Source organism: Azolla caroliniana, unplaced genomic scaffold (genome assembly GCF_043228905.1).
Source record: "Azolla caroliniana isolate FFs.n. ecotype wild unplaced genomic scaffold, voAzoCaro1.0.p SCAF_15, whole genome shotgun sequence".
Lineage (NCBI taxonomy): Eukaryota > Viridiplantae > Streptophyta > Polypodiopsida > Salviniales > Salviniaceae > Azolla > Azolla caroliniana.
Window position 1 is genome coordinate 15,369,078 of NW_028230450.1, and position 19,381 is coordinate 15,388,458.

The following is a 19,381-nucleotide window of genomic DNA, read 5'->3' on the forward strand; positions in this document are numbered from 1 at the left end:
AAATCAAAAAATAGAAAAAGAAAAAGAAAAAGAAAAACATCTGTAGACTTAAAAAACAAAATGAAAAAAAAAACCTAAAAAAAATATCAAAAGTAATTTATTTAATTCAGTGGAAATTTGAGCGAGGGAAGAAAAACAGCCGTAAAAAAACAGAGCGAAATAAATAAAGAAAATAAAATATGTAGACTTAAAAAATAAAATGAAAAAAGCCTAAAAAAAATAAATCAAAAGTAATTTATGTTTTTGAGCGAGTGAAAGAAAGAAAGAAAAAGCAAACAAAAACAGAGGGAATATAAAGAAAGAAAGGAAAAAAATATGTAGACTTAAAAAGAAAATGGAAAAAAATAAATCAAAAGTAATTTATTTAATTCAGTGGAATGAAGAAGAAGAAGAAAAAAAAACCAGCAAACAGCGAAATAAATAAAGAAAAGAAAAGAAAGAAAAAAAAATGGTATTAAAAACGCCTTCGGCTTCTTCTTCACCTTCTTCTTCTTCTTCTTCTTCGTCTTCGTCTTCGTCTTCTTCTGATTTCTGCTTTCTCTGATTTCTGCTGTTCCGCCATAGCTGAGAGCTGCTTCTTCCTCACCTTTTACTTACTTACTTACTAAATCACTTACTAAATCACTTACTAAATCACTTACAAAATCACTTACTTACTTAACTTAGCCATGGAAGCTTCGCCTCCCGCCGAGTTCGACGAGTACCAGAAGCTTGTCTGGAGAATGAATCCCCCAGGTACAAAAATCTCAATCCATCACCATGCCACATCTTCTTCTGCTCTTTCTCTCTTTCTCTTTCTTTTTCTCTGTGTTTATTTACCCTCCCCCCCCCCCCCCCCCCCCCCCCCCACCCCCCCCACCCCCTTGATTCTGCTTTGGACTTTGCTCTCCTCAATGCCTGCATTGCCTGCAGGTTTCCTCGCTACTCTCCTCCTGTGCTCTTCGATCCTTCTGCATTTCATATTTTCTCTGCATTCCTCAATGCCTACATTGCCTGCAGGTTCCGTCGCTACTCTCCTGTGCTCTTCGATCCTTCTGCATTTCATGTTTTCTCTGTATTATATATACTGATTCTATCTCTTCTGTATTGCAAATAACTGCATTATCTGTTCTCTTTTGCCTTACCACTTCTGTATTTTGATTCGCTATTCCATGTTTTTGCTTGATTTCTGCACATTCTGTGATTTGGCGATGACGGCCTGCCAATCGCCATTTGGTCTTGCTTCTTCTGTCTGTCTCAATGTGGCTACCATCTCCCGGGCTTTTAATTTCTTCCTTTTGGAAGCTTGTCTCTTCTCTGTCGCGCGCCATAGCTTTGTTCCTTTGATTCCTGAACAAAACGCTATACATGAGATTGAGAAAAAATATGCCTTCTTGCTTCTCACGCTCTGCGTGTCTCCTTTCTGTTCAGAGTCGTCGTGGACAATAGCTCCTGCGATAACGCAACACTCTTCAAGGTATGTAATTCATATCCATCTCATTATATTCTCACCAAATTCTCTGCATTTCGTTGATTCATCGCCATGGCAATCACCACTCTCTTAAAAGCCTTCATCTTCACCATTATCATATGCCTTAATCGTCTAATTATCGCCATGGAAATCACCACTCTCTTTAAAGCCTTCATCTTCACCATTATCATATGCCTTAATCCTCTAATTATGGCCATGGCAATCACCACTCCCTTAAAAGCCTTCATCTTCACCATTATCATATGCCTTAATCCTCTAATTATCGCCATGGCAATCAGCAAAAGCTTCATCTTCACCATTGTGATCATCCTCGTCCTCGCCTTCATTATTCGCCATCATTCATTGCCGTCATTGTTATCATAGCTATATCATTACGCTTCATAATCATCTTGATCTTCATCGCCATCATTCGTCTGCTCTCTTCCTGACAGGTGGACAGCTCTAACAGGCATGGCATACTTCTTGAAGTCGTGCAGCTCCTCACTGACCTCGACCTCCATATCCACAAGGCTTACATTTCTTCTGATGGAGGATGGTTCATGGATGGTAACACCCTACCATAAAAAACACGAACATTTCTCTGCCTTTCCATTATATTTTCTGTTTTTCAATACCATCCATCACAGTCGATAAATTATATTATGCTCGTTCTCTGCACAAAATCTGCTCCCTTCTTCCTTCCTTCTCTACTCAGCCATGTGCATTCTAATGAAAAACTATTAAATGTAAATCTACCTCTACTTGCATATAAATCATGACCTGATTTACAGAGATCATCACATCTCTCTGACGCTATGTCTATCCAATGTTCCCTGTCTTCTCCTTTTCGAACTTATTATTAGTTCTGCAGATGACCGGTAGCTCCATTAGCTCAGATTTCTCTCTTCTTTCTTCCCCCTCGCACGTACTTATCTATCAACATGTAACTTTGCTATGCGCGTGTTCCACTTCACTCTATGCCCTCTGCAGAATATAGCGATGGCTCCTAAGCTTTTTTGTTTGCTTTCGCACTTCATCCTCTCACATTTGTCGATTGGATAGCCATACTGGAGAAAGAGTAGTTCATGAAATTGTTTCAGTTTTCCACATAATCTGTATACTTCCTCGGCTATCTTCTCCTTCTATCTTCCTTCTCTTATGTTCTGAGTTTTGCTGTTGAGAAGCTGAAGCATCTGTTGTATTTCTCTCTATGGTTTTTTGTTTCTTTGCAGTTTTCCATGTGACAGATGCGTCTGGAAATAAAGTAACAACGCAAGAAACTCTCGACTTTGTAGAGAAGGTTCCATTACTTAATCCCTGTCTTGTTAACTTTACTTGCAGATCTCTCTGTATGCATTTGTTTGCCTTATGCGTCATTCGAAACTATTCTGTAGATATTTAACACTGGGGCATTATACTTGTTTTTTCCGTTATTGGGATCAGAATCATTTGAGCTTCTGACACTGTATTTGCTGAATGTCATAACTGTTGAATTGGGGCGTCTAAAATGAATATTTTTGATAGTTGCCGTTACTGCAATGGCGCTGTTTTTTTATTTTTCCTTGTAATTGTAGCACCCTTGTGATATTCTTGCCGGAGTTTTGAAACTTTGGCTTTTGCCCACTTCCATCATTGTAATGTTCTTGGGCTTATAATTTATTGCCAATATGTTCTGTTACTCTGTTCTCATTTGATTAAGTAATCTTCACGTATTCATAATTGCTATGTAATGTGGCATCTTTTCTGTTGGTTTCAATTATTTATGAAGTATCAATGTACATAATGTTGGACATTCATGATAAATTTCTTATGCTCCAGTTGGAAACCTGTGTTGTGGTTGCAGAGCATTAGCATAAGTCATCAGTATCCCGGGAGGGTAGGGGTACTTCAATCCACAGCAGAACAATATACTGTAATTGAGCTAACCGGAACTGACCGACCTGGGCTTATGTCGGAGATTTCTGCTCTTCTAGCTGAGATGAGATGCAACATTGTAGCCGCCGAGCTATGGACTCACAATCAAAGGGTGGCTTGCCTTCTCTACATTACCGATATGCTCAGCAATGGCCCTATTGAAGAGATCGAGCGCCTCTCACGAATCAAAGAATCCCTTTGCAACGTTTTGAAAGGCTACAACCAAATTAACTCGGGTAAAGGTGCGAAAACAGATTTTGCCACTAGTGTTACCCATATGCAGAGGCGGCTGCACCAGATGATGTTTGCAGATAGAGACTATGAAGGTGTTGAGGTAGATGACCTTATGTGGGATATTGATGGCAAGATCACTGTGGAGGATTGTAATGAGAAGGGATATTCAGTCGTAAATGTGGAATGTAGGAATCGACCCAAGTTGCTATTTGATACTCTGTGTACGCTCACTGATATGGAGTATGTCATATTCCATGCAACTATTGATACCGATGGGCAAAGAGCTTTCCAAGTATGTTATTTATGTCCATGAATGCCATTTTTTCATCATTATCATCATCATCCTGGTATATAGGAAAATTATGCAAGAGCGTTACCTTTTTTCATCTGTCTCATACTTAATCTAAGGAGGGAAACATATGAGGAGTTTCTTTGATTTGGGTTCACATTTGATGTAAATTTTCTTCTTTGTACATGTGTATACACATCTGTAATGTTTTTATTCCTGAATAAGGGCTAGATTGTTGATGTGTTTCTTTGTAACTGGACTAAAATCTTGCAGGAGTATTATATCCGGCATCTTGACGGACGAACGCTCGAGTCGGAAGCAGAGCGGCAGAGGGTTATCCAATGCCTCAGAGCTGCAATCAAGCGGCGAGTGACTGAAGTAATACTTTCTCCCGTCACAGAACTGATTTTGCTAATTGAATAGTTCTTATCTATAATGCAACTGTATGATTTTCATTGCTGTAAGTGTGATGTTCAGCTGGAATGAAGTTCATATCAGAAGGGACATAGATTTCTATGTGAAGTTTAAGCCTATTTTTGATTTGGGCTTATGGGAGTGAAAGAGGTTAAAGGCTGTAGATTTCCTTCATCATGAATAAGCTTGGTTCCAACTGTATAGTTTCTTCTATGTTGTTATGGCATTAGCCTTACTAAAGTCCATTGGTGACAAGAGTTTCATGCCTAAACACTATCGATCTAATAAATGGTCTTCATCCAGAATAATATGTAAATCGATTGTTGGCTGTTTAATAAATGTACCAACCAACTTTGAGAAACTGAGATATCTGTTTTGTTGAGCTATTCTTTTTCCCTCTTGTGTTACTAAATCTTGAGCTTATTTTTTTGCTTGTCAGGGCTTGAGACTTGAGTTGTGCACTAACGACAGGGTGGGGCTTCTATCGGATGTGACGAGGATCTTCCGGGAGCATGGTCTGTCGGTGTCGCGGGCGGATGTGAACACGAGGGGAAGCAAAGCGATGAACGTGTTCTACGTGACTGATGCCGCGGGGAATGATGCCGATCTCAAAGTTATCGATGCGGTTAGGAGAGAGATTGGGCAGGCCGTCTTGTTCGTGAAGGAATCGTCTACATATTCTGGCCGCAAGTCTTCTTCTTCTTCTTCTTCGTCATCCCCAATCCAAGGCATTCGGTCGAGGTTCTCCATTGGCAACTTCTTTGGAAGGCCCTCCCAAGTTCTCTACAGTCTAGGGCTCAATAGATCCTTCTCATAGTAACTTCTCAATAGATCCTTCTCATAGTAGCTTACAGCATATATATGCATTTGCTCACATTACTAGTATATATATATATACCTGCCTTTTACTACGTCTATCCATAGGATCTATATGTGTGTGTGTGTGTGTGTGTGTATATATATATATAAATAGATGTCTCTTAGGTTTTGGTGAGTTGTCATAGGATTTTTGGCTAATTCCCTCCTCTTTGGTTTCTTCATCTTCTTATTCCTCCCTTTTTACTTCAATCTAACCTTTTAGCAAAACGAATGCAAGATACCATGATGTGTGTAAATAACTACTACCTAAACCACCTCTATTTATTCTCAACTCCTCAATTCATGCCAAAAATATGATGGGGAATGAATTACTGATACTAACCGCGCCTTTTCTCCTTCTTAATGAAGGGAAATGAATGAGATGGGATGTATACAAATATGAAGAAAAGATTTTCTTGCCTTTGTTTTTGGGTCTTTGTTTAACCATTGATTCTATTTGGCCACATTCTTTAGTGTAGGATCTTTTGAATGGGATGGGGATTATGAAGTGGTGTGGGTCTTTGTTTAATCATTGTTACATTTGCCCACATTCTTTAGTAGGATCTTTTGAATGGGATGGGGATTACGAAGAAGAGTGTTGTTATATCGTCTACTCACACATGCTTATACACTTTCGCATTGTCAGAATCCATGAATTATTAAAGAATGGTGCTCTTCTTTTAAGCCCATGTGAGTTAACAAGAAACCTCTATATGTGGAAACTAAAATCTGAGTAGAACCCATAAATGGGCATGGAATTTGGTCCAACCATGGTAAGAAGTTAGTTAGCTTCTAGAACTAAAAAGTACTAATCATTTATTCTCATGGGGACATGTTGATCAATGCGTTTTTTGTCCTTTTTCTTATATGAAATCTCTCTCTCTCTCCTTGTTTCTTCTTGGCCTTCTCTTCTATGTATAGGAAGGGTCCAAATTGCAAAGAAAGAGTGGAGGATCAATCACATTAAACAGCGGAGAATAAAGAGGCACAAGTTCCTAAGTGTGGAAGGCATTCTTAGATAGGGGTGTGAGTTTTAAATTGTCCACATATCTAAAAGAGAAGAGTTTGGTGGTCTTGTTGCTTGACTCATGTTTGCTTTTGGTTGTGTTAGTTACCAACTATCCCATCTCTTATTAATAATAAGCATTTTTTCACCACTTGACTTGCTCCGTGTGGGTGTATTGTCTCCTCAAAGAAATTGATCAAAACTTTTTGCTCCCCCTAATGTATATTGAGTTATTAGCTCTTTAGGAAGTTTTGTATATTGTATGTCCTCAACGAATGCGGCATTATGATGTGGTATGTGTGAGGGGAAGAGAACAAGAAAAAGCCAAGTTTTAGAATCAGCCAAGGTTTTGGATGAAGAGGACATTACAAGAAAAAGAGAGAGATGAAGATCAAGATAACAAGAAGTGATAAGTTGAATGGTAAGAGTTAAAACACTTGAGCAATGGGCTGAAGGTTTCGAACATTCTAAAAGGGGGAAAGATGTCAATTTACTATGCACAAGCTTCAAAACTTGCACACACGGTTAATACAAACGATGTGAAGTAATGATGCATGACTGAGTAGGACGTTTCTATTTGGAAGCTATTAAAGGATGGATTTTATTGCGAGGGATGGCTATTTTTGGGTTCAAATGCCAAGGTCTATCGGTGAATGGATATTCGAATCACAAAGGTGTGTTAGAGGTCTAAGATGACCAATGCCACATGCAATTATACAAAGACTCATTAAACCTTTATGAATATCCTTCCATATTTTTATTTCCTTGACCTTTATCTCTCTCGCCCCACCCCATGTAGTGGGGTTGATCATGGTAAAATCTTGTCTATTAGAACGTATTGTATATTGTTGGAAGTATTTTTTCTTTTATTTATTAAGATTTACACATTCGAATAAAGAATTGTAATTGCATCCTCATGATTCAAGACCAAACAAGGATTGTTAGGGGAAGTTTTGGCTCGAAAATCCGAGCATTGGGCGAAAATCTACACAAAACATTCGTCTTATTTTTGCGGGAGACACAATTAAGATATGTACATCCAGATGATTTGTACATTGTTTTCTAGTTATTTCCGCAAGGAATGGGACAAAAATATTCGGATAAAAAATCCAAGTCCTTGGGAAACTTATGAAGAAAAGAATTTAACGAATGACAAAATTTGAAGTAGCAAAGTTGGATTCCGTGTAATTCAGTGCCCAACCAAATGAGCAACATCCGTGACTACGAGGATCAAAGAGATCTTCGGGTAAGACAATTACTTCAACGCCATAAGCTTTCATTCTTGCCTTTTACCCTAAGAATAAAAGCCTTGGGGTATTGGTCTTCGCGTCTAAGGTCTTTACTCATTCGGGTATTTGTTTACCATTATGGTAAAAGGTCATGTGGAGATTCCCCCAAATAGCCCCACTCACCAACAAATTGTACACTCAAATTTCCGAAAGTTCCCATTTCCCCTCTCATAAATTATATATCCACACACATAACATTATAGGAAAATGTAGCCATTCCAATATACAAACGGATACACACATCCGAACAAACTCATATCGACACTCACAAACCTTTGCACATAAAAATTGATCACGTATTCACACATTCTTACGCTTACACACACACACACACACACACACACACACACACACGCACATGTATTTACACTTATCCACATAAACAAACCTACAAGAAGATAATAAATATCGACACTCACACATGCATCATATTACATGAACACTAATTTGCACTTTGACAATGGAATGCACAGATTTGCCTATAATCACTCTACTTATAGACATACATACATACATGAAAAGTACAAAAGGTTAGTGCACATTCAAACCAATATCCTCAAAGGGTTGTCATGTGCCTCTTACATTCTCAAAAAGGGGAAACTTCAAGTGCTCTCACACAATTCAAGTGGGATATCATCCTAGCAACTAGTCTACAACAAAAACACCATCTTCCTCAGTTTTTCTGCTCATCCGCACGTTAATTTCATGAAAAGCTATGTACAGAATTGTTAATATATATGTTGTGAGTAAGATCATCTTAAGCAGTTGCTTGATGATTTGAATAGCATTTTGTGGAAGTTTTTTGGATCAATCTTCATTATTTTTGGCTCTAAGAGAAAGAGACATGAATGATCTCTACATCACACAAATTAATGCACATACATCACACAAGGGTAACAAGTAGTTTTGTATTTGGGAGATCGGGAGATACAAACTTGCCTAGAAACCTATGGATAAGTCTTGTTTCTCGAGGATACTAATTGTACTTGGGTAGTGAAACATGAGGAAAGGCGAAAAATGATTGAAACTACCCTCAATTGGGTGACAATATAGATGCATTGATATCATTTGTTGCACATTCAAGTACTCAACAAGAGCAAGCGAACATTTGAGAATAGAAGCGTATATTTGAGGTTTTGACATATTTCCTTTTATGCTAATGGGAAATATCATTTAGACCAAACTTTTGCACAACTCTACAATTTTGCAGCATTAATATGATGCTAGATTTGTTGCATATGTATTGAAATCCATCTTATATTTTTGTAGGCTATTGAGTGTGCACTCTACTCACCATAGATGACATTCTCCAACTTCCACAAAATTTACTCATATGAGAGATTCAAAACTAAAGGTAGCAAATATTTCATTCAAATAGTACCACATGTTTTATCTACACATACCATCGAACATAATGGGCAAGTGTTCTTTTGAAATTTTAATATGCAGGCAACATAATTTCGAAAGCAAGTAAAACATGTGAAGAATAAATGGTAACATTTTGTTGCATCATAGTATGTTGGCCAATAGTTTGTAGTTGGCCAATAAAGGAAAACGGTGTCCTTTGAAATAGACTTCAAAGTATCCCGTATCAGATTTTCCCCTCATATGAAGCAATGTGAAAGCATAATTAGAAGCATCATGTCCTTATGTATCCTACGTTATTGAACACGTCCCCAAAACACTACATCTTCAAGTACTTTTTCTTATTCTGTGAATCCAATGACCTTTTGCATGCATGGCTTCTTTTTTTGTATGTATTGTAACATTATAAGGAGCCACCCCATTACAAAGGAGGCATAAATGATGATCATGTTAAGCATTTTGGTTGCTCAACATAACTTAGGATGGCCCTTCATGTTGAACTCTCTAGGAGAAATTTGTTCAGCTAGATCAATGTAATTATGATTGATTGGCTTATAGTTTGTCAATATGGAATGATGCTCAACTCTAGCTTTGATGAGTTTGCACAAGCATCAATAATTACCGTTTGCACAAGCATCAATATTATTACCCTATCGGACCTCGGTGGTGAGCCCATTTAATTTTTTGTTAAGAGTCCAATCAGGTTTGGTAATTGCAAGTAGTTAACTTTCAAAATGGTTCAAACCTTTCCTTCAAGGGGAACATGAGGCTTACTAAGCACAACCTTGCACTTCCAAACTACTGGCGAGTCTATTGAACCAAATTTGGTTTCTTTTGCTTCCACAATTGGTTAAGTAATAAGGACTTGCTTTGTCTTATTTTAAGTTCTATCCCACTCATCATGCTTTTGATGACAACTAATGTGAATGCTTTAAATGTCTTAAAATATTTTTTATTGCAGCAGGAGCACTACAATTAATGTGAAACATTAAAATCAGGAAAGACCAAAGTTACTAGGAACTTGATCATGTTGTCAAAGTTAAACTGCATCTTGGTATCACAATTCACTACATAGATGATTTTCTCGGGCTCCAATCAAAATCAAATCTGAGGAATTTACGATACAAGAACTTTAAAAACATAAAATCGGTGTTATGTATGTAGTTTTCAAGACGATGAATTTGCAAGCATATATACATGCAAGAACCATAGCTTCAATAATTTATTGATCGAGGATGTGAAGCTAGTCAGTGCATTGATACAATCCATCAAGAATATGAAGAACAGAAGTAGAATGTAACAAATGCAATTCAATGGAACATTTTTATCTAGTTAATGAAATAACAACACTTCAATAAAAAAGTGTGTAAATTAATCAAAAGCGATTTGTTCATAGTAGAGGTTCTTAATACCCACTTCCACAAAAAACACTCGATAGATCATGCCATGGGAGAGATCTTCATACTAGTGTCTAGTTACGTATGTTCTTTAATTAATAAGTATAAGTGGACAACCCAGACAACATGATGGTTCAATTAACTCGGTATGATATACCTAGTAACAAATTCCCAGTTCTCACGACAAAATGTGCAAAAGGAAACAGATTAAAGCTATACTCATAAAAAATAAAATAACAGTGTTAGGAAAGGCATTAACTCAAAAAGTAAAAATAAAATTCATGCTATAGATTACATAACAGTATGTATCGTAAGTGATCATTTTGGTTATTATGGGCCTTGCCATGTTGCTACCAGAGAAAAAAAACATCACACCTTAAGTATAACTGATCAAAATCTGGTCTTCTGAGCTCTGAATCCAATCCATCTGTCTCTAGTTGATCGTTTGATCCTTGATTTGTGATTCATGATCGGTTTTTCCATCTTCCGAGATTAACATATAATCTATCCCCTTCTATGACTACTTCAAGTTAAATGACTTCTTTTTAAGCTTTGGGAACCACAATACATTCCTTAAACATTTCTTTTTTCGTCCTACATTACTAGCTAGGGTTGCTGTAATGGATATATGTGCTGTGGCATCGTCATCCCACCTGACAGAACTATTTCTGCATATAAAAAAACGTGAAGGAATCGAAGATCATTTTTTCCCCTCTTACTATGTTATTGTTATATTTTTATTTTTATTTTTAACCACCACATTTTTATCAATATCAAAAAGATGAGAAGCAACCAACCTATCCCCTCGCGGACAGAGAGATTCGGCCGGATGATGTCCTTGGTGTTCAATAGAACAATATCGCCGATGTATAAATGATTCGTCGGAACATACACACTGCAGAGTTCCTCTTCCCCTGTGTCATGCTGCACATATAGAAGTAAAATACATCGATAGATGATTTTATTTTGATCTCATCAAAGACAGGTTCGGTGCTACTATTTAAGTCTGGTTAGGCATTACAAAACCTGTAACACAAGCTACAAAAGAACATGATAAAAGGATATTAAATTCATGCATATTCATGTATACCAATGGCATTCATACTAGCAACTTCCAGCTACACCAAATACACATGCAATTCACAATATACTAGATAGACAAGATCCTGGTTACTAGTTACTACTTCTGAAGGGAAACAAAACATCTAACAAAGCAACAAAAGAGTAAGATTATGATGGAGGGGATACATAGCCAAAATGGACGCGTATTTCATTCATATACAGCATGAACATGTGTTTCACACTGGTTTTCTCTATGAAGCATACCTGAAGAGTTAAAGATGAAGTAATAAACCCAAAGGCATACTCCCCAACACGCGGATGCCTAATTATAGCAACCTCTTTGAAAGCCTGGGTGTTTTGATCTGAAGAATGTGATCCATGGACAGCTTATCAATATCAATTTTGATAGTAAAAAAATGAAGTTCATGATGGCAGTAACCGTTTTATCTTTGTTAAGGAGCCACAAATAGCTAATTGTAACTAAACAAGCCCAATGAGGAGCACAATAGATAGAATGAGAGAATCCCTCTTACCTGGTGAGATTGCTGCACTAATCTGTTTTGATGCAGAGTAAATATGCCTCACTAATGGCATCCTCTTAATGAACCATTCCCCGACGAAAAGTATATTTGATCCAACCCATGAAGAAAAGAAGACACCGACAGAAAATATGAAGAGAATGGATGTCACAAAGCCCAGACCTACATATTCTCGCAGAAGAATGTGGCACCTTTTAAAGATGAGACATCGTTATACTTGATAATGAGAATCTCATCCAAAAAATTTACAATCATCTTACCAAAAATGTTGATACCCAAATGAGCATAGATAGGTGAGAAGAAGCCATCGACAAATTGAATGAACCACCATGTAACATAGAAAGTGATCGCAAGGGGCAGCAAAATAACACTGAAAGGAAGATCTACTTTTCACTTACCCATACATAATACCCAAAAATATCGCTGTACATATTACAGAGAATGATAATTTTATACCATCCACTCATGAACTTCTTTGAGATCCAGCTTCGCAACATAGAATGGAATGCCTGTAAAAGGTAACATTCCAATTTATTATGTACTGGGATCTGGGACCCTAAGTTACTTTATCGAAAGAGTTACTGGTAACTAGAAAACAGAACAACAGGGAGACAAAGAAAAAAATGAAAGAGAGAAGAAACAAATTGAAAGAAAATTTGTAGTTTACTATAAGCCAATATCGGCCAGTACGGTGATGGGTGGATCTAAGGAATGGTCTTTTTAGTGGAATCTCCATGCCTCTTGGGAAATAAAAAAACTCAAGAAATAATTCATAATTATCATTATCTATGTTGAACTAAAAATATAAGTATTGTGTTTATGTATTGAGTTTACATTCCTTTTAAATCAAGTTAAGTTGAAGCAATAAAAATGTCAATCAGGATCATTTAAAGTCTAAAACACAGAAATGTCAAATACAACCAATATTATAACATCCATGTGAAGTTTAGCACATGCCAAGAGATCTAAACAGATAAATGATGGCATTCTGAATTTGATCAGCCATCTCATCACAGCAGACATGTTATATTCTCCTCCTCCTCATCATCATCATGACATGAGACTATCCAAGTTAAAATAGGATGCAGAAGAGGACTACCAACAACTAGATGATCTATCTTTTTACTCAAATGAGAGCTACAGGCTCTCTTACATAAAAAATAAATACTATATATCCAGCTCCACTTGTAAGATTGCAGGGGAAGTCGTCAATTGCCAGTATAAAAAAGGGCACACACGGAATGCAAAATATAGCTGAGAGTAATATGCTATTATTTCTTAAGCTTCTCAATTTTAAGAACTACTCCTTTTGTTATTATGAAGAAAAGAGAAAGCTGTATAAACCACTCCTGCTCCTACGTCAGTGATCCATACATATGTAGTCAGTTTCCTAATAACATAGTGAATGAGAGTTTCCTACTATATGTCAGGCTTCAGCAAGTGACTTGTACAGATAAATGAGCAATTCCTCCTTTCCTCTTCCTCAACAGTCAAATTTGGGTGATTATGGATATGGATGGATATCATCAAATTGTGATTAGAACCTTTTAATAAGTATTTGTATATTTTGGCTTCCACGATCTTTGAGCTTTATCTCATGAATAAACACCAAACAGGTTCAGTTCATCTATTGGTTAGGTCATTGTGTCTAAACTTGTCTAAAATAGCTCGAGTTTCACAGTCTCAAAACTATGGTACAATGGTTAAGCCCCATCGCTAGGTTTTTACTGATATTCAAACATCTAGTGTTACTGTGTGGTTAAGTACATTGATTGAAATCCCCATAGCTAGGGGGTTTACAGATTTGAAAAACAATGGTCACGCCCGATAAAAGTAAGGGTTTTAATGTATAGTCAGACACACACACACACAAATACAAATTGGCAGCCCAATAACTAGGGTTTACGGATTGGAAAGCACTGCCAAGCACAATGACCTAAGGTATATGATTAACCACAGGGAATAACTAATATCTAGTGTTTTATAGTGGGGTTAGACACGTGACGGGACTCATATTTCGGGATTTAATTTATGGTTAGACACATCAAAAGACCCATATCTAGGGTTTACTGCATGTTTGAGAACACATTAAACACTCATAACTTAGGTTTTACTATATGCTTAAGACACACTAAAAAAAACGACCATATCTAAGGTTTTCCAATATGGTTAAACAAAACAAAACACCCATAATCTAGGGTTTACTGCATGTTTGAGAACGCATTAAACACTCATAACTTAGGTTTTACTATATGCTTAAGACACACTAAAAAAAACGACCATATCTAAGGTTTTCCAATATGGTTAAACAAAACAAAACACCCATAATCTAGGGTTTACTACATGGCTATACAGATAGAAGAAAGCACCCATATGTAGAGAGTGGTACACACGTGTGAAATCTCTACATCTAAGGTGGCTTGATGAGTGTGTGGTTCAATCAATCATATATGTGCATAAGTATCCCTCCACTTTCAGCTACAACTGGCGTTAAATTATACAGAGAAACCAGAGGAGGAAAAGATAAAGAGAGAAGAGAAAGAAAGAGTAGGGGGTGATAGTAGTAGTAGTAGTAGTAGAAGTAGTACCTGAGGGCCTGATCCATTGAGAGATGGGGAAGGTTTGAGGGGGTCTTCTGCATCTTCGTCAGCCATGAAGAGGTGTAGATCTGATGAAGACGAAGAAGGAGAGGAGGAGGAGACAGGGTGGTTCGGTTTTCCTTCATCGCCCATTGCTTAGATTTTGTTATTTGGTTTTCTTTGTTTTTTTGACTTCAGAAAAAGGAGGAGGAGGAGGAGGAGGAAGAAGAAGAAGAAGAAGAAGAGGGTAGAGAGGCTTCAGAAGGAAGAAGGAAGAAGGAAGAAAGAAGAAGAAGGAAGAAGAAGAGGAGCAATTTACCATAATTCCAAAAAATGCCCCTCAATCAATCAATGAATAGAGAGGTGAGAGAGAATGATCACTTGGATAAGGTTGCCCAATGAAGACTAATAGGTCATGGGTTCAACCCCTACATTCCATAGTGTAACAACTTACCACTAGACTAGGGTAAGCTAATTATGATTGTGATAGAGAGAGAGAGAGAGAGAGAGAGAGAGAGAGAGAGATTATATTATCGCCTTCGGAGGTCAAATATGACCTATGAGACCAAAAATATTACATTTCACGTGATACGTGTGAAAGTGAGTAGTGACTCTCGATGTTCAAGAACTTTACCAATGAATGTTGCAATCGAGAGTAGTGCACATTGTGGTTGTGAGAGGAATTCATGCGAGGATTGGCCTCGGTGGAAGAGATGTGGAAAGCATGGTCGAATATGATCAAAAGGCAGAGCATTGCATCAAAGTGTGATACTCAGACTCGTGAACTTGTTTAGGGCAGAGAGAGAGAGAGCGCTCACATGGACAAGTTGCCCAATGGAGACAAGGAGGTCATGGGTTCAACCCTACATTCCACAGTGGCATCTAATACATTAAGAGAATACATGTGGAATTAAGAAATTTGGGTTTTGAGCCACTAGGGTAAGGTAATTACGATAAGAGAGTGAGAGAATTCTTATGTGAGATTTCTGGATGCGGTGATAATTTCCTCAAGTGCATATTCAGGTTCTCTAATGACTTTACAGGATGTTCCTCTCCCTACATAGGATAAGTGGGTAAACGAGACTAATAAGTGTTGTAACAAGTGGATTTTGCATACAATTAATATAATTGTGTGCTTTTACCAAAAGATAGAGATGGGTTAGGAGAGGGAGGGAGGGAGAGAAAAAAGATTGAGATTGCTCAAATGGATTGGCAACTCTGTTGGTCAGGTTGCCTAATGGAGAGCAGAAGGTCATGGGTTGAACTCCTTCATTGTATAGTGGCATGATTCTAGTAAATTAAGAGGATATGTATGGAGTTATAGAGAGATGAGAAAATTGGGTTTCAAATACAAGACCTAGAGTTGGTAGTCTAACAACTTATCATCAGATATGATAAAGTAATTGCAATAAAAGAGAGATAATGAGTGTAGACTATCATTCACAATTCCTAAAAGAAAAGGAAGAGTTCTTGAAACTAGGTAATAAGTTATTTGTTCACCATACACGACTCCAAGAATGCTCATCCATAGTGAAATAATAGCAATAGTCCATTTCAAGGGTGGATCTTAGCCTAGTCGTCTTAATTGCTCAAACCAATTGTCCTTGATCCATGCAATCCTTCCGATGTTTTGGATTTGAACAATGTTGTCATGAACCATAATTCCTAAAATGCCCCATCATGGTGAGACTTAGTAGTAACATGCCCTTCCAATGAAACTTAAACTTAGCACTAGTGGTGGTGGTTCTAACATAATTCCTAAAATGACAATCTAATGAAGCTTTGATAATCGAATGACACAATTTTATCACTATAGGAAATATTACTGTATTTTATAATCATCAAGTTGTCATAACATTTTAATTTTCAAACACTTCTAATTCGACATGTTTAAGATTCATATATAATACTTGCAAAGCTTTGTACAGAACGACAACCATAACAAGAGAGTACATGCTTAAAGCACAATGTGAAGACATTGCAGTTGTACAAACACTTTATTGATAGATCCATCAAGGTACCATATTGGGGATTGTAAATCTAAATATATAAAAATCGTAGTTAGAAACTTGATAAGAGACTTACATTAACCCAAACCATGAATACACACAAGGCACACCATTAAACACCACTAATATGTTGCATCTATATATTCAACATTCAAATATGATTACATCTAGAATGCCTTGTACATTTTTTTTTTACTTTTAAAAAGGAAGATTACATTGGGTGCCACTAGGATGTCACAATGTTCAAATCTCTTGCTTTCAAGTTTCCTTCAATGTGACCCTTTAGATACATACAAATTTGGATTTAAATATAATGGATGTTTACATCAAACATATATATCAACTAAGGTATTAACATAAATAGTACTCTACGCCTTCTAATCTCTAAGGCTACTATATTGGTACACTCATGGCACAACTCTTTTTGGATTGGAGGAACCCTAAAAATGAAGTGCACAAATTTTCCTTCAATCCCTAAGTTGAACCATTGTGAGAATTGCCCAATTTGGGGTCAAGGTTGAAAGGTCTTCAAACCATAATTGATTTCCGGCCAACAAATTATTGGTTACATCATTATTGCTCAAATTATTTTGGTGATCCACTTACCTTATCAAATGTTTGGCCCTCCATACTACGTCTCCAACCTTGAGTTGAGATAGGGAAATCTATACAAAATACTACCATTGAATCGTGATTCAATCCTTTATAATATATAACCATACATCATTTGACCATGGAACTTAGTCTTCAAGTGCTTTCCTCCTTTCTGCCTCCTTGGTGTTTTCTACAAACTCCTTTTACTTGAGTTTTATCACTATGGCTCACATTGCAACAATGTCTTTTGTAAACATTTGTTGTTTTGGCCAAAACAATTTCATGGTAACGAGGAATAGTACACTTCTTTGGAGTGGCTTCAAAGTCTAGTCCACACATGGTTGTGCTTTAGTTTCATGATGTAAATATTCTTAGAAATGATGACGACCGAAACGTACATAAAACAAGTGAAAGTCGGAACCAAATATGAATATATAATTTATTTTAGAGCATTGGAAAGATACAAATACAAGGGATTTGTTAAATCCTATGCCTACATGTAAAAATGTTGGTCAATTTCGAGCATCTTGTTGTTCTAAAAGACACTTGTCCAATATGAGCAATCTTAGAGGAACTTTGTTTAAAACAAGACCTCTAGCCTCCCATTCTAATAGATGTATCCTTTAGCTAAAATTTGTAGGTTAAACTTCGCTACAACCGACACCCTTTCTTACGCATTTTCCTTCTTAATTTTGTTTAACATTAATTAAGATTATAAAAATGATCTAGATGGGAGACAAATGACTTGCAATAATATTAAGATAAATAGTCTTTTATTTTGTCATGCTCTTTAAGGTATAATTCCATAAGCAAGAAATCTTTTAGTGAATTACCATTGAAAAGGGGAGCTTAGTGAAATTTTATGCTTAATAGAAAAGGAAATGCATGGATATTTCTTTGATGTTCAAATGCATGTTTTGATTCACCTCATTGATGAGATTGACCTTGCAAGTGTAGGCAACACTTGATGGACACTTTGGGTAGAAAGATTTACATGTGTGCTCAAAGTATTTGAATGTTAAAGAGCAAGGATGGTGTGGTCAATGGAAAGACATTTATTTGAGTATTTGGCCGATGTCCTTGAAGGTGCACCACTTAATCATATGAAAAGGCAAGCATCAAGTTAGAGGAATTGCTTTCTAGTAAACATATTATGTTCCATAATTGACCTAAAGAGCAAGAGGTTCACGTCTCGCCTCCTAGTTGCCCACAAAGTGGATGGGACAACATCGTGGAGCGCAACGACCTAGATCAATCCCTTGGTTGATAGCTGGATGGACGCCTTCAATGCAGGCAATTGGTGCTATGAATGCACAAGAGGTAAACTCGTCAAGACCTCTTTTGAGAGAGACTTCAAGACCACATCCCCTCGTTTTCGGAACATTTGGATGTTGATCGATGGTGAAGCAAGGAGGAAACGGCTCGAGGTGGAACTACCAGCCCCCACACTGGTTGTTTCCTACTCACCTCCCTCCCTCCCTCCGTTGCAGACCAGAGGATCGGGCTTGCGCTAGATGATGATGATTACCACTAGTTTATAGTTCTCGATACCTACTTACATTAAGTAGAAAGTAAGAGAGGATATCTACACAATCTCATATTCTTGGACTTGGTCGGGGGTGATTTCCCGTTTTCTTGTATAGCCTTTCTATAAAAATCTCTCCTAACTAATGGGAAAGTAGTTCTTTTTTTGGAAAAAAAGATGACCACATTTATACTAACACAACCACAAATGTACAACATCTTTTATTGAGGATAATAAAGAGGTGGTAAGGCATAGAAAAGTTCGCCATTTCTAGAATGGATAAGAGAATATTTGAGCAAGCAAGCATGAAAAATGAGGAAGTTACTATAGAAAATATTGAGCTTATAATTGGATTTGAGATCATGATATATATAGTATGTATGTCATATGAAAGTCTTCTTTGACCATGTGCACTAATTTACACATGTATTTGTCATTATTACATATATGTGCATACTTATAAGTTATAAGTTATAACAACATGTAGGTACTAGGTATGCAGTCAACAACTACAAATATAAAGTTTGATGATTTATGCGTTACACATTCTTGTATTGTAGCTCATTTGAGGAACAATCACTTGCAAGTGCTAATGATACAAACATGAATGATGATGCGGATGAATATGTTGACATTTAGAAGTTATTTATGAAGTTGGTTTTCGTGTTATGGAAATATGTATATCCTTCCATTATCTCATCTCTTTGACTTCCATCATGAAGTTTTTAATGAAGATTTAGAATGATTCATTATAGTGATTACTAATGGTCAAACTTTTTCGGTTCTGTTTTGAATTCAAAGGTTCATGAGTAACCATTGCATCACTAGTTTTTGTTGGGATTACGGTCCCTTCGGAT

General features: G+C 36.9%; 2 protein-coding genes across 2 annotated transcripts; one reads left to right on the forward strand and one right to left on the reverse strand.

The window, feature by feature from the left end:
- Positions 1-637: 637 nt before the first annotated feature.
- LOC147854793 (ACT domain-containing protein ACR4-like) lies at positions 638-5,121 on the forward strand. Its single transcript, XM_087331419.1, has 7 exons — positions 638-733; positions 1,408-1,456; positions 1,903-2,017; positions 2,683-2,750; positions 3,294-3,890; positions 4,161-4,265; positions 4,741-5,121. Exons 1-7 carry the CDS (start codon positions 669-671, stop codon positions 5,116-5,118), a joined length of 1,377 nt encoding a protein of 458 aa, XP_087187545.1. The 5' UTR covers positions 638-668; the 3' UTR covers positions 5,119-5,121.
- Positions 5,122-10,483: 5,362 nt separating this feature from the next.
- LOC147854794 (protein LIKE COV 1-like) lies at positions 10,484-14,567 on the reverse strand. The gene is made up of 7 exons (XM_087331482.1): positions 14,406-14,567; positions 12,274-12,326; positions 12,078-12,187; positions 11,812-11,979; positions 11,543-11,640; positions 11,014-11,140; positions 10,484-10,884 (listed from the first exon to the last, which is right to left on the reverse strand). The coding sequence occupies exons 1-7, from the start codon at positions 14,547-14,549 to the stop codon at positions 10,823-10,825; spliced, it is 762 nt and encodes a 253-aa protein (XP_087187608.1). The 5' UTR covers positions 14,550-14,567; the 3' UTR covers positions 10,484-10,822.
- Positions 14,568-19,381: the final 4,814 nt, after the last annotated feature.